We start from the raw sequence: 16,330 nt of genomic DNA, 5'->3' as shown, positions 1-16,330 counted from the left end.
TCAGTTACAGAATCAAGATCTAAGCAAACTATTTGATCAGATCTTCCTGAAACATCAATAAAATGTTAGTAACTTCAAGGAAACCATAGACTCCAAAAGTAGATCAGAAAGTAAAGTGAAAAAAGATCAAAAATTAATGGGCTCAAGTTGCACTAGGTACAACCGCACATGTCCTTTTAATATCGAGCCCACAATATCCCAATTCACAGTTCGATCTGCCGCAAGGATGAAGAAGTGACAAGCAGACCGGAATCTGCCAAGTACTGTATCTCGGAGAACCCTAGATCCAGTGACCTTGCTGAAGAACCACCTTAAGAACACACATCTCACACACCAGATCTCTCCTCACTAGATCTCTCACCATCGGTAGAGGCTTCACCCCAGTCAAGAAGCACAGACCAGAAACCTGAGGTTTCTACACCATACCTCACTCTCACACACCAGTGTTTACACACACATGAAGGAGGAAGATCTCAAGCCAGAGCACAGAAAATCACTCAGGGGAAAACCCTAGAATTACAGAGAGAGAAGCTGCGGAGAAGAATCGAGTAAGTGAGGAAGAGGAATTACGGTTGGGGTATATAAATTACTCAACCCATTCCTCCACCCAACAGCCAACACATGGCACCGGACTCATACACATGGGCCAAACACAAAATAGCAATGGGCCACTGGATATTGGGCTCGTTACAAGTTGGCAGATATGGGCTTCTCCAATAAGGGCTATATATCATCACACTTACTCTACACACGTACACTTATATATGTACACTACTATATTACTTTCACATAATTTATTAACACATCATTTTCATACTTATTTGTTATTTTTATAATGTAAATAATAATACTTCATAATAATAAATACCAATAATATATGCTACTATGTAAAATAATATGTGATGAGGGTCAGGGATGTCGCAATTCATGAGCACAACCTGAAATTGCTTTCATTTGATTTTAGTTTTAAAATCATTTTTCATCTATAGATACACTAATTCTTCGTTTTATTATTCACACCTTCACACCATCCCCCTCTCTCTCTCTCTCTTTATCTTTCTCTCATAATTTTGATTTCAATTCTTATTTTAATTTCTATTCTTATTTTAATTTCTTCTTTTACTTTTTCTATGTTGAGTGGAATTTCTCAACCAACATAGATATAAAAGTATTGAAGCCAATGCACAATCGATATCATATTTAAGCTCCAGTGGTCTAATATTTAGGTGGTTGGGTAATACCATCGAATCCGGGGCGATGTCCTAGTGAGATAATTTAATATTTTTTGGTAATATAACCTTTTATTTATTCAATTATATATATTTTGTTCTTTTAGTGAAATTTTAATATTTTTATTTATTCATAAATTAATTTAATTGAAATATATAAAAAAATTTAAAATGAAAAATGATTGAATAGTGTTTAAGGTCTTAATATCAAGGAATGTGTCTGCCCTAGTACAAAAATCACAACTCATATTATTAAAATTTACAAGGATATGGAATTGAGACAAAATAGTTGGTTAAACTTTTGGCCATTTATGATACGAGTGTGACCCTATCGAGTGATCAGTATCCAAAGATTGGTGATCAGCGAGATAATTTTCTCCGTCGTGGGAAATTCATCGAGCAGAGGGAGGCAGTTTGTTAGGATTTGTTGCAAGAGAAAATGATAATTAAGAGATGATTGTATTTATTCATCCATCAATTTGAAAAAAAATAACAATGTCTCATAGTGTTTATAATGCTAGGATCCTAGCTTATCATGCAAGAAAATAAGTACCCTAACTTACCATGCAAGAATATAAATAAGTAGAGTATCATATATGAAAAAGATATTGTAAATGGAATATGAGTCCAATATCAATTTATCAAATTGGTTGAAGTACCAATGGAATAATTAAGCATTCTTTTGTGAAAATGACTGAATATTAATTTCCCCGAGTCAATATTTGAGGGATACATCTCCTTCACTTTGCGATATAAATCAGTATTTGCGAGTTGGAGTTAATATTCGAGAATTTCACCACTTCAATTTATGTTGTGTTAACAATTTTGTGAGTAATGATTTTTCTTCTAAAACTAACAAGGAGTACTGATTAATTGTTTGGGAACAAAAATTTATCATAACAATTTATGTGTGGATTGTGTCCTATTATAGATTGTAATCAAACAATTTTACTAAACGACCTTCATATTGCAGATGTCCACAAGGAAGACCTCCTCAAATATGAATTTGAATCGCATGAAAAATGCATTCTATTTGTCACACTTAATAAATATATTTAGATTTAATCGAGATTAGATAAATGCAGAAAATATCGATGTGGATAAAGAAAAAGATCTCCAAAATGAGAAAAAATTCCCTAGTCAAGGAATACCAAGGTGGCAATTCTATTTGGTATGTCACACCCTTAAATTTTTTACAAATGAAAATATATAAAACCTCAATTCCAACTAGATATATAAAATATGAAAACAATCTAAATATAAATGCACACCATTTATTATATGGAAAGATTGCACATTCTATGGACACTATATATACGCACATACTATATTATATGAAAAATGTTTTGGAGACATAATGTCTAAGACATAATGAGGGTTAAATAGTAATATTACATTATATTCTACTTTTAATAAAATTTGTATTTTATAAAGTTACTTTTTTGCCCCTATATCTTGAAAATGGAAAATTTGAATAAGGGGTATTAATTACGTATGATATAAATAAGATGGTTTCATTATAAGAAATATATATGGAAGATATGGATTAATATTCAAATACATTCCTATATAAGTTCGAAGATTATTTGTCTAAGGGAGTAATTTTTATACGTAGTTGATTTATTTTTTTAATTTGCTGGAAAATAAATTAATGAATGTATAAGTAAAAGTTTATCAATTTTTAACTATTTTCCATTAATATGAAAAAATAATAAAACAAATAATTCTAAATATAAAAAAATCAAATGCTTTAATAATTTTACAAAAAATATAAATTTAATATTTGCTCTTTCCGACATATTAATTTTGGTCCGTCCACTGCAATTAGTATCCTTTTTATTTGCGGAAATTTGTTCACAGTTTTTTTCTCTTTCTCACTCCTACTTTATCTATTAATTTTTGGAACGTTGCGTCAAACGTAGATAAAAAAATAATCATATGTTTTTAACCCGTCTGCTTAATATTTTAAAGCTCTAAAGTTAATAGTGTTCTTAGTTCAATCAATATATTAAGAGCTAAATTCAAATTTAAAATATATACTATATTAATATTGATCGAGTTTATGATTCTGATTTGAATTCTTTATTTTCCAAAATTTTAATTTTTTTAAGTACTTAGTTTTAGATAGTTAAAGTCGCCCTAGATAAAAAAATAATCACGTGTTCTTAACTCATCCATTTAGTAGTTTAAAGCTATGCAGTTAGTACTATTTTATCTTCTGTACCAAGATATTAGAGTTTTTAGGTCAATTCACTATATCATGAAACAAATTATAAATTGAACTCATCTATAGAAATAATCACATGTTCCAAACTCATCTATTTTATATTTTAAATTTATATATTAAATATTTTCTCATATGCTTTATAAAATATTAGAGTTCTTAGTTCAATTCATTATGATGAAATAAATTAAATTTTGGTATAAGTATGATATATTGGTATAAATTAAGTTTGTGATTCTAATTTTAGGAATTTCATAAATTTTGTTGTAATTCTTTACAATCCCAAATTTAATTTCATTTAATTCTTCATTTTTGAAACGCTATAGTCATATCTTAATAAAAAATATAATCATATGTTATTACCTCATTTATTATTTACTATTTTTTAAATTAAAAAATTGAGTCATTATCACCATAATGTTCAATTTCAAAGTCAAACATATTATAAATTAAAATAGTTACTTATTTTATAGCACAATTAAGAAACACATGTCATATTATGTAAAACTAACAATATTATAATCACAAAATAAACAATAAAATACAAAATATGGAGTATATCTTATATCTAAAAATGAATATACAATGACAAATTGAACTTTCAAATACATACCAACAGATTAAAACAATTAAATAATATAAAAATTAAAAAACAAACTAACTAATGGCATATAAAAAGTATAAAAATAGAAAGAAAATCAAACTTATACAAAGCACATTACGAATATAATTAAGATATAAAAAATAATATATAATAAAATATACTAGCTTCCTAATACTACTACTTAAAAAAATATAAAAATCTGCCTAATATTTGTAAAAATAAAGTCTAATCTAATGCATAAATGAAAACGGAATATTACAATTTAGCTAAAATCAATACGGATATATATCTAATTTGATTTGGTATGTATAATTCAGTTAGGGTATATTAGTCCATATTTGAATTAATCTTATGTCAAAGAGACATAAGGGTATTATGGCATGGAGACATTATGTCTCTAAATCACTACTCATATTATATATATATATAGGTTCATCATTTCATGAATTTAAAATTATTAAATGATTTATTCACTCAGACATCTTGGACGTAAATTAATATAAAAAAATGATCACATCACTTATTTTAAGATTTTTAGGAGATTACTTTTTTTCTTCTTTATAAATAAAAAAAATGTAGACAGATAAAAAGTGTAATTATAACTTCAAATTTGATGGCATTAAATACTATATAAATTAAATTAATACATACAAGGGATTATGTAGTGTATAAATTAAATAATTATATGGGTAATTATATAGTGTATATATTAACTGTATGAATATTATACATTAAGTTAAATTATAGTAAATATAGTTAGTAATAATAAGATAATCTAATTTTATTATTAATAATAATTATAAAATGATCTAAAAAACTAATTTAATTACATTAATCATTTTCAATATATCATGAAAAAACTTCATAAAAATAATAAGACAAATTATTGTTGGAATTTAAAGCAATTAAATAAAAATTTTATAAACTAAAACTACTATTAAAAAAAATGTGCTCGTCATTTCGATTACTATATATTATGTGGGTATATATATTAGTGTTTATATATAGTGTGTCTATTATATAGTATAGATTATAGAATATGCATAAATTTCCCATATAATACATTTATATTTAGATTGTTTCCATATATTACATATCTAGTTGGAATTGAGTTTATATATATTTCTATTTGTCAAAAGTTTGCTACGTATTCCTCGACTCTCCTCCAAAATTGGCATCATCAGAATATTCGGTAGTATACATAAAATCTATGTAACGGTAATTCCGATTATGCCCCTGGGCTTGGATATAATTCCAATACTATCCTCCCTATATAATCACTCGTCTTCCTCCATCCTCGTGGAACTAGCCACTCGCCTCATTTCTCTCACTCTCTCTCTCCAAAAATATACTCCTTTGAATTTCACGAAATTCAGTTATCTTCATAAAATTCATCACATGTCACAAAATTGACGAAAATGGATTGTTACGAAAACCTAATAGCTACGGGGCGGGTTGTATGTCCCAAGCCTCGTCGCGTTTGCCCCTCCAATTTCAGCAATTCCGTGCTGCCCTTGAGATGTCACTTGCGGTAAGGTTCGCCCTTCTCTTTTTTCGAGAGGAGATTATTTTCTTAAACAAAGGAAATGCATTCATTTTTCACTTGTTTTCTGATGGAGCAGAAATGGTGCTGAGGCGTTTGATTCGAGAGCCGGCGCTGAATTGCTAGATTTAACCCTTTGTAAGGTAGTTTTTGTCTTCCTTCTAATTTTTCCGTTATTTGCTGATAAAATAGTTTATGTGATTTATGCGAATAATAATTTGTTAATTTAAAGAATCGGTTATATTTTATGGTTATTTTCTGAATTAATTGATATTTTTTTCTTGCGTGTGTCCTCGCACGAGGTCGATTATTGATTGAAAACTATGATTCTGAATGTTATCACGTTTTATTCTCACACCATGAATTCATTGTGTTAGTTAATCTCAGGCATCTTGTAACTGATGATCATTCTTCGGCTAAATCCTTCCATGTAACTTAGTTTTTCCCATTTTCCTTTCAACGTCCATTGGATTTTGCCATTTAACTCTCTTCCTACAAATATCCCTCATTGTTTCCGAATTGGATACCTGACATACTGCTTTAGCCTTATTAGTCAAATACATATTGCGGATTGTCTATCTACACCGTGTAGCTTTGGTGTTTTTGATCTGTTAATTAATCATTTTGTGGAACAGAAGAAGTAGGGATTAGTTTTCTATCTGCTCTCCTTTTTTTGTTGGCAATGCCTCTCTATAAGTTATGTATTTTGTTGCTCATCAGATATTACATTTGGTACTATCTGTATATTCCAGTAAATCGTGCTGCTTCGCTCCTAAAATCTCTGCATTAAGTGCCTTTTCTACGACGAGGCTTGATGACGTAAAAGAATAAATTGGTTAACCTTGTTAACTGTATACAATCAAATCATCCACGGTTACACCAGGTTTCTTATTCGGCAAAATTATAGTGCACTATTATTATTATTTTGTACTGTTACCATCCTATTAGGGAGATTTAATGTTACAAGCATACAGTGTGACAAGTTTAGCCAAAAATTTCTCAGAACATCAGTTACAATCTTCCGTGCTTTTGGCTTCATCTTTAGGATTATATAGTTGCAAATACTGATTGCTGATATTTGCAAGTTTATTCTGTCTTCTAGCTTACCAGATAGGAACCAATTTACGTCACACAAAATATCTTTAATTAAAGCTTCCTACTAATAATATCCAGATGGAGAAGTTGGAGAATTTGTTTGTTGGTGCTGTAAAGCAATCAGCTCTACATCTCATCTTGCAGTCATCATCAGAAGTAGAAAACTAGATCTTATTTTGAATAACATGATATTCTCTTTTGTGAAAAGTTATCACGTCATTTCTTTCGGCTTTTGACATCATAAGGTGCAAGCCTGCATGCTATAACATTATCATGTGATAAGCCAAAATATTGAACCCTTTTATCTTGTTCAACAGGAGGGCTTCCAAGGTGAAGGGTTTACAACTGTATCATCATCTCCCCCATTTTTCTTTGGCTCTCCTCCATGCAGAGCTCAAAATCCTCTTGCACAAGATGCCCATTTCAGGGTTCAAAAGCACAGCCCCTCAGCTTCCTCCCCTTCCGATTCAGCTTCTCTTCCACCATCCCATTCTAGAGTGAAGTTTGGACACAAACAAGCAGCGGTAAGAGTTGAAGGTTTTGATTGTCAATCCCGTGTTACTACTAGTGCATGGCATAGCATACTATAAATTTTGCATGTAAAAACTTAGAGAGAGAGAACCACTTGCAAGGGAGTGAAGATATAAAAAACTTAGGCTGTTATATTCTAGATTAGGGTAGCTTAATAATAAAATTAGGTGATCTTGAGGAGTAACCCATGTTCAGCTGACCAAAAGCAATAAGTCCGGAACATTGAAGCCGGGGAGGAAGTTAGAGTTTAATGCCATTCTTTTTTTTTGTTTTTGTTTATGGAGGAAATATCGATTGGGAGTTCCTTCCGTTTATGCGGGAGATGCTTTGTAAAGAGTGCTTTTTTGTAAGTATGGAAAATATCATGTCAAATAGTTGGAAATAATTTTGTTCTTGACAGAAGAAATGAGATATGAAGCTTTGTTGCCCTCTGTATATATCTGTGAATTTATTATGCCCTGCTTTGAGGTTTGGACTTTGGAGTACACTGGGGACCTTCATTTGGGTTTTCCTATTAAATTTTAGCAGCCCAATATTGCACTGCTCTTGGCCCAGTCTTGTTTTGCCAAAATGTAGCGCCTTTACTTGTTTTCTTTTTAGGGAAATTAAAATTACCAAAATATTTAGTGCTATATTCCAATTAAGTTGATTGGATTATTATTTTAGAGGGTTAAAGTTTAAACACTATTTTAGTGAATGAAGTGGTTGAATATATTTTGCACCTTTTTCTTCTTTCTATCTTATATGGTTAGCAGTAGCACCATCTGGTTAAACACTATTTTAGTAAATCACATATGAAAAGATCAGGTGTGACAGTTATCCTAAAAAAGTTAGGTATTTTATCCCCCAGCCTTTCTAAAATACAAGTAGTATGTCTAAATAAGTGGATCTGAAGTCATACTTATTTTATAGAAGAGCATATAAACATAATGGCGCATGGGCCATTGCCACGTATGCTTTTGTACGAAATTGAAAATTTTAAAGAATAGAAGACGAGGTTATCATTGGATTGCAATATTATTCCACGCAAGGACGAGTCATTGTCCGCCAACTTGCTATTATTTCATTAAATTAGATTCTCGATCAATAAGCATCATAATTAAATCGAATAATTATAATCATCCACCAAAATTTTACATTTTTTAATTTTTCTTTACAATTGAAGATGGCCTTTTTTTTTTTTTGTTAATTGAAGATGGCCTTTCGTTCCACTGAAGTTGATTTTTTTCCAGTCAATTTGCTTGTTTAAAGTTTGAACATCCCATTTTCAAACATAATCCAACGGCTGAACAATAATTTGATGTGTAATTCAATTTGTGGCGAACTCCAATAGCTATTTGTAACAAAGGGTAGCCAAGTGAAAAGGTTGAAATTTGTAATCAAATTTATCACGCATTTTAAAAAACTGTTAATATTTAATCCATAAATTTGAAGCCTCTGTCGGTATAACTAATTTGGTCCCAAATTTTGCGGAAATTACATAATTCCTCTCTAAATGTGGTTAAATTATTCTCAAGATAATTCCACAAAGTTAGGTGAAATTACATACATTTATCTTGACTGGCCGAATCAACAAGAAATTAGCATCTGTATCATAAATTACCACGCAACCTTTTTCTCTGATTTTCAATCGAAAAATGCCCTTCATTATTATTAATTTTTTTAACAATTTAGTTATGTTTCAAACCATTAACATTATTATTCTACTTCTATGTGCAGTGGGAACACACACCACACGGTTTTGAACATATTCTCTTCTATTCAGAAAGTTGGTCGTTTCATTTGTCCATATTACTACTGAAATAAACATAAATAACTAATCCTTTCTCCAACCAAATTATAAATCCGTAAATAGAATGGAATATTATTTTAATTATTAAAAAAGATTAGTACTCCCTCCATTTCTTCATAGTTGAGGTAAAATTTTTCGGTACAGAGTTTAAGAAATGGATGTTGAATGTGTTAAATAAATAGATAAAAAAGTAAGAGATGGAAAAAAGTAGAGAGAATAAAATAGAAGGTGAATAAAGTAAAGAAAATAAAGTAAGAGATAGAAAAAAGTTACTATATAGGGAAATGACTCAACTAGAAGGAAACTTTCTATAATGAAAAAATGACTCTAACTATGGAGAAACGGAAGAAGTATTAGTGAAGGAAGGTGAAAGGGGCAAACAATGAACAAGAACGCCCACTGGTCGAGGAAAATCCGTAGGAAAGAAGTTGGAATAATGAAAAATAATGTGAATTAAGTAATGAGAAAAGTTTGTGTTACGTAAGGGATAAGCACGAGCGGGTTGGGTTGGGTTGGGTTGAGTTGAGTTGAGTTGAGTTGAGTGAGTCCGCGTCCACTCCGCCCACAGACCTTATACCAGAAACCAGGTACTGAGCCGCCGGTTTTGGGGAGTGAGCGGTTTTCCAGAAAACCAGGAGTCTGTGGAGTTAGGCCCCACCTTCTCCACGATATGTGGCGATTCGACCGCACTCTGACACCTCCTTGTGCCTTCCACGCGCCACTCTTCCTTCTACCGACACGTCTGCTTTTCCTATAACCAATGGATTTAGTCATAATTCACACTTCAACTACGACCTTTTCTATGTTAATACATCTATCTATATCCTAAGGTAGTGTCACATATAAGATGACAGAGATTTAAAAAAAATTATTTTGAGTATTAGAATGAGAAAATATATTTATATTAATATCATTGAGATTTTTCTTATAAAATTGACATTTTTAATGTGATAAATTAAAAAAATAAAGTGTAACATCCGTCTTAGGATAAGGAGTATATGATTGCAAAAATAATCCCATCTTTTAAATTTTATATGCCTATCAAAATTAATTTCATACTAGAAATAAAAAATAATCACAATTTATAATTTTTATATTTTTCTTGCTTATTATATTTATATTTTTTCTACTTTACTCACTTTATTTAATTTTTCTGTCATATTTTATCTTCATAATAAAATTAGGTTTTGTTCACCAATGGTGGTGAAGTATAATGTAAAACCTCCGAGACCCAAATAATTAACCCACGCTTCAGTTGCAATTTGTTACGTTAGTAAATCTATTTAAATTTTTATAGGCTGAGAAAAATCATCAAGTCTAATAGTATAATCTATGTTTAATTTTTTAATAGATTACGTGATCTATTCGACAAGTCATGTCAATAATGTTTTTGTGACCTTTACCAATTCTATGTCTATTAGCAATGAACAACGTCCAACTCTATGACCATTTCCAATTCAATGCAATACCACTGCTTATACCATGAACTTTTTTAAAAAAAAGTTTCCACCGGTTTGTTTCTAAATTTTCATGAAGATGTGTAAAATGCATATTAAGTTTTGTCAATCTAAATTCCAAAGAATTGAAACAAAGTTATTTACAATTGAAACCACAACTTCATATTAGTATGTGATATTATTCGTTTTGAACTAAGCTTTCACGATTTTATTTTTAGAATATATCCCAAAAGTCTCATATTAATGGAGTAGAGATTGCACTTATATATTGTTTATACATTTTCTAATTTTTTGATGTGGGATAGTTTGAATCTCAACAATCATTCGTTTAAACCAAGACTACAAGGCTAAGACCACATATGTCACAAGTCACCACTGGTCTTAATCGAGCTCATACAGAAACACTGGAGAATGTGCAAGCAATTCTCCAAACCATGAGCCACACTGGCCCTCCAAACCTCAACTCTAGTACTGCTGTGATAATTTGTCGATCCACACACAAACTCTATATTAGTACTCCCTCCGTCCCAAGATAAGCTAACGTACATGTCCATAACAAATGAAATCATTATCGGAGTGATCATTTTTGAACGGTTCCGTAAAAAAACTAATTGTCATGCCACTATGCAATTAGCATTGACCGTTAATTTTTTGACGGAACTGTAAAAAAGGACTACTTCAGTGACATTTTCATTTACACGTTTTTAAAAAATAAATATTTTAGATCAAATTCATATTTTAGTCATGAACCAAAATTGACATTTAATAAAAATTGACATTTAATCTTATTATTTGTAGCCAAGAAGATGCTAGTCCAATCGCATCCCATAATTTTTAATATTTGAACTACTATAAGTTGGTGCGGTGAAGAGCACGCGGTGATGGAAGGAATTGAGTTTTATAATTGGTTGATAAAGGTTTGAAAATATTGGATTGAATTGACATTATAGTAGCAATAATAATTACTAATTTGAAAATGAGTGTACACCTCCCATTTCCATGAATGTGGCAGGCAACCTGGTTTTCACCAAATACCACTCTCTTTCCTGCTCCAAACAACTGCAAGCGACCCTAGTTTTCCCTTTCTTGTTTCCACTCCCCACCTTTAAATAAACTCCCCAACAAACCTCATACATATTCATATTCATATATATACACACACACTACCTCCACATTTAACTCAACCACCTCCATCTCCCATTATTTCCACTCTCTCCTTGAATTATTTTGGATTGCTCCTTCAAAATGAGACTGAGTTGTAACGGCTGTCGAGTGCTGCGCAAGGGCTGCAGCGACAGTTGCAGCATAAGGCCGTGTTTGGAGTGGATCAAAAGCCCCGAATCCCAAGCCAACGCCACCGTCTTCCTCGCCAAATTCTACGGCCGCGCCGGCCTCATGAATCTCATCAATGCCGCCCCTGACAACCTCCGCCCTGGTCCGCCCCTAACCCCTCCTCATTTACATTTTTGATTCAAACAAAATCTAAAATTCGATTTTCTTAACCCTCAATTTTCGAATTATGCAGCTACGTTTAGGTCTTTGCTGTACGAGGCGTGCGGGCGTATCGTGAACCCGATATACGGCTCGGTCGGGCTGATGTGGTCGGGCAGCTGGCAGCTCTGCCAGGCCGCGGTGGAGGCGGTGCTCAAGGGGGCGCCCATCGCCCCGATGCCCACCGACGCCGCCGAGGCCAAAAACGGGCCGCCGCTCAAGGCCTTCGACATTCGCCACGTCACCAAAGAGGACACCCTGTCCGGGTCGGACGACTTGCACAGGGTCAGGAACCGCTGCCGCTTCAAGCGGGCCAGGCGGAGCCGGGTCGGGTCGCCAGACGAAAGCGGGAACGGGTCGGCTCTGAGCCATCAGTCTGAGCTGGCTGCGGAGAGGACGAGCCGGCGGAGCGAGGAGAGTTTGGCTTCGGCGGAGACCCCCGAGCCGGTAGCGGATCGCAGCTCGGAATCGGAGGGCGAGGATGGGATGGGGCTGGATCTGACGCTTGGGTTCGAGCCGATTAAGAGCTGTGTTAAGCCGAAGAGTTGGAAGCTTGGTGAAGCTGTTGACGGCTCGGCTGAGGAAGCTGGGCTTTGTAAAATGGAGCTGGGGCTTGATTTTTCGGCTTTGTGAGGGGATTGACGATGATGATCAGTTTTGACGGCTCAGATGAATAGTTTCATTGATATATTCTTTGTTTTCTCGTTTTCTTTTTTTGTTCCTTTTTAACATCTCAAAGTACTGATAAATGTTTTGGTTGTACAAAAATATATAGGAGGGAACAGATATTAAGATGGTCAATGAAATTAAATGTTTTTCATCATTTATGTTCCTCTATTTCTTGCTCATATTAATCACAACTCAAAATGGAGTCTACCTCATCACAATTATACAATTCAAAATCTAAAATATTCCAAAATAAAATCCGTGATTCCTTAACATAAAATTAACAAATAATTTCTCAGCAAATAAAAACTAAGTACTCCACTGTACTTGGCAAGGTAGTCGAGACTAATATACTTTGAATCGTACAACTAATTTATTTTTCCAAATTTAAAAATAATATATGTAATGATTATTATACGTTCATCCCTTAAAAATAACAATTATTTTATTTTGCATTGTTTCTTAAAAATAAAACATTCTATTTTAGGATTATGGACCCCAAAATCTATTCCTTTTTCTCTTCCCCTCTCACTTCATCCATTTTTTTCATTCCATCTCATTTTACCAATTCTTCTTTTATTTTAGCATTTATCCATTAAAATTCATGCCATTTTTATTTTTTCAAGGACAAAGGTAATAATATTTTATAGAGTGAACCTAATAAATGGTACACGGTCTTTCACTTTTGCACACATAAATGATACTTGATCTTTATTTTATATCGTTTTTTGTAACTCATGACAAAAAATAACTCTGGGTACCAAACATGTGATTTTTTTGTTATGGGGGATATTTTTGTAAATTTCAATTAAATAGTACCAAATATGTGGGTTTTTTTTCTTCCTTTCTTATTTCTTTTTCTCTTCTTTAGTTTCTTCTTCTTTCTTTTTTCTTCATTTTCTTCTTTCTTTATACTCCCTCCGTTTTTTTAAAATAGCAACTATTTATATTTTGGGTTGTTCCTTAAAAATAAAAACTTTAGAATCTTTCTATTTTAGGACATGTACCCCACAATCCAGTGACTCTACTTTCATTGCTTTTTCTTTTTCTCTTTAACTTTACCAATTGTGCATTAAAACTCGTGCCGTTTCAAATGTTTCTATTTTTTTAATACTGAGGGAGTAGTATTTTATCTTCCTTTCTTCTTTCTTTTTTCTCCTTAGTTTATGTTTCCTCTTTTTTCTTTTTTCTTCTTTTTCTTCTTTCTATTTTGTGTTTTATACATACATCTAATTGCATTCATAATATAAACCAAGAACAAAACACATAATTAAATTAATTATCTGAAGTAATTAAATCAATTGAATATTTTTTATGAAATTACTGTTGAATAAAGAACAAGATAGCCGATCAAGAACAATCAATGAAGGATGAGAGAGTCGAATTTGGAGAGTAGAACTTTTGAATCTTATTCAATGTGTATAGAATGAGTGTTTACAACTTTGTATATCTCTCTACTGATTCAACTACTTCTATTTATACAAGTCATCAACTAGAATGAGTGATTGAGATTTCACTCACTAAAACAGTTGTAACCAAAGCTTCAAGCTTCAAGATCCAATGGCTAGTAGCCGTTATGTAACTAATTTTTAAACTCTCACTTTTTGATTGTGTGCAGTGCATTCCACCATTGCTTCCATGCATATGTGCATCACTTCATCTAGTTAAACTCTACAACAATCTCCACCTTAACTAATGAAGTAATGCTCAAGTATTCACTGCACACAAACTGTTCAATCTGTAGCAGTAATTGAATTTCTCTTTACCCAGTGGCTTAGTTAACATGTCAGCCGGATTATGAGCTGTGTTTATCTTCATCAGCTTCACCCTACCATTATCCACCCCGTTCCTTATGAAGTGCAACCTCACATCAATGTGTTTACTTCTTTCATGAAACATTTGGTGTTTAGCAAGACACAAAGCTCCACTATTATCACAATGCACTGTTACACTACCTTGTTGCACTCCAAATTCTGCTATGAGCCCAAATAGCCATTTCCCTTCTTTCATTGCTGAAGTCAAAGACATATACTCAGCTTCTGTTGTTGACAAAACAACCACATTCTGTAGGCTAGACTTCCAGCAAATTGCTGATCCAAATAGTGTGAAGACATAACCAGTCTGTGACCTCTTTGTATCCAGATTTGCTGCATAATCTGAATCACAATAGCCCACTAGAGGCTCCTCTCCTGCTCCACCTGCATCAGTGAACAAAATTCGCAGCTTATCTGCACCAACAAGATATCTAAGTGTCCATTTAAGAGCACTCCAGTGCTGTTTGCCAAAATCTACCATATATCTGCTTGTTGTGCTTATAGCATGAGCTATGTCAGGCCTTGTGCATATCATCAAGTACATTAAGCTGCCTACAATGTTGGAGTAAGGCACCAGCTCCATTTCCTTCTTCTCTTCATCTGTTTCAGCTTTCTGACTTTTTGACAGCTTGAAATGCATAGCCATGGTTGTTGTTGTACTTCTCATATTATCAACCTTGAATTTCTTCAAAGTCTTGTGGATATAGTCAGTCTGGAATAGCCATAGCTTCTTCTCCTTCCAGTCTCTAATTATATCCATTATAAGGATTCTTCTTGCATTGCCCAAATCATTCATTTCAAAATCTGACTTGAGTTGCTGCTTCACCTTCATTATTTCTGTCATGTCTGGACCTGATATGAGTATATCATCTACATATAGGAGTAGATAGATAGGCCCCTTGTTCCCTTTCTTCTTCACAAACACACAGCTATCATATAGAGATCTAGTGATACCAGATTTGTCAAACTCTCTCCAAACTTCAAGTACCACTGCCTACTGCTTTGTTTGAGTCCATAGATACTCTTTTTCAACATGCACAATTTTTGTTCTGATCCAGGAATCTCATATTCTTTTGGCCGGCACATATAGATAGTCTCCTCAAGATCTCCATTTAGAAATGTTGTTTTCACATCTAATTGCTCCAATTCCCAACCTTCCTTTGCTGCTACTGCTAGGAGAATCCGAATAGAATTTATGTTTGACAACAGGTGAATACACCTCATTGAAGTCCACCCCCTCTTCTTGGTTGAAGCCCTTTGCAACAAGCCTTGCTTTAAATCTTATCTTTTGTGCATCAGCTGTCTCAATCTTCTTTTTGAACACCCATGTGCACCCAATAACTTTTCTGGATTCTGCCTTATCAACCAGAATCCAAGTCTTGTTGCTGACTAAGGATTCAACCTCTTCTTTCATGGCCTGGATCCATTGATCCCTCTCTGGTCCATTCACAGCTTCATTGTAAGAGCTAGGCTCAGTGGACTCTAACTCCTCAGCCACATGGAGAGCATAATAGAGCATCTTATAATCATCAAATCTTGCTGGTTTTCTTATATTTGCTCTCATGGGTCTGTCTCTAGCCATTTGATACTCTTGCTGAGCATCTGGATGTGACTGATCAGCATGCTCTAAATCTTGACTTCCACCGGTTACTCCACCTGCTTCATCTGCTTCTCTACTTGCATCATCAGATAAAGCATCCCGACTCTCAATCAGTGGTGAATCAAAATCAGTTGTCCCAGTTGTTGTCTCAGCTTCCTTTCCATGATTCTTACTAGTTAAGAATGACATATTGTCCTCAAGAAAGACAACATCTCTGCTAATTATTATCTTCTGGTTCCCAGGCTCTAAGCACCAGAGCCTATACCCCTTCACTTCTCTCTGAT

The 16,330-nt window shown here is 33.2% G+C and overlaps 2 protein-coding genes across 3 annotated transcripts; both read left to right on the top strand.

Moving 5' to 3' along the window:
* Positions 1 to 5,375: 5,375 nt before the first annotated feature.
* Positions 5,376 to 7,661, top strand: LOC121746964. Of its 2 annotated transcripts, none has more exons than XM_042140934.1 (3): positions 5,376 to 5,588; positions 5,680 to 5,743; positions 7,013 to 7,661. In XM_042140934.1, exons 1-3 carry the CDS (start codon positions 5,476 to 5,478, stop codon positions 7,283 to 7,285), a joined length of 450 nt encoding a protein of 149 aa, XP_041996868.1. In that variant the 5' UTR covers positions 5,376 to 5,475; the 3' UTR covers positions 7,286 to 7,661. The 2 variants fall into 2 exon arrangements, with proteins under 2 accessions (XP_041996868.1, XP_041996869.1); XM_042140935.1 differs by having other exon boundaries at positions 5,376 to 5,593.
* A 3,938-nt stretch (positions 7,662 to 11,599) lies between these two features.
* Positions 11,600 to 12,789, top strand: LOC121749726 (LOB domain-containing protein 40-like). Its single transcript, XM_042144334.1, has 2 exons — positions 11,600 to 11,910; positions 12,001 to 12,789. Exons 1-2 carry the CDS (start codon positions 11,721 to 11,723, stop codon positions 12,597 to 12,599), a joined length of 789 nt encoding a protein of 262 aa, XP_042000268.1. The 5' UTR covers positions 11,600 to 11,720; the 3' UTR covers positions 12,600 to 12,789.
* The last annotated feature ends 3,541 nt before the right edge of the window (positions 12,790 to 16,330 follow it).

The sequence above is a fragment of the Salvia splendens genome, chromosome 9 (assembly GCF_004379255.2).
Source record: "Salvia splendens isolate huo1 chromosome 9, SspV2, whole genome shotgun sequence".
NCBI classification, from domain to species: Eukaryota; Viridiplantae; Streptophyta; class Magnoliopsida; order Lamiales; family Lamiaceae; genus Salvia; species Salvia splendens.
This window is presented reverse-complemented; position numbering and strand designations above follow the sequence as displayed.

Bases quoted from the DNA above. Each gene is read 5' to 3' on its own strand.
- LOC121746964 (XM_042140934.1), top strand. From the start codon at position 5,476: ATGGATTGTTACGAAAACCTAATAGCTACGGGGCGGGTTGTATGTCCC. The intron at 5,589-5,679 runs GTAAGGTTCGCC...CTGATGGAGCAG, and splicing joins CCCTTGAGATGTCACTTGCG to AAATGGTGCTGAGGCGTTTG. The intron at 5,744-7,012 runs GTAGTTTTTGTC...CTTGTTCAACAG, and splicing joins TAGATTTAACCCTTTGTAAG to GAGGGCTTCCAAGGTGAAGG.
- LOC121749726 (XM_042144334.1), top strand. From the start codon at position 11,721: ATGAGACTGAGTTGTAACGGCTGTCGAGTGCTGCGCAAGGGCTGCAGC. The intron at 11,911-12,000 runs GTCCGCCCCTAA...CGAATTATGCAG, and splicing joins CCCTGACAACCTCCGCCCTG to CTACGTTTAGGTCTTTGCTG.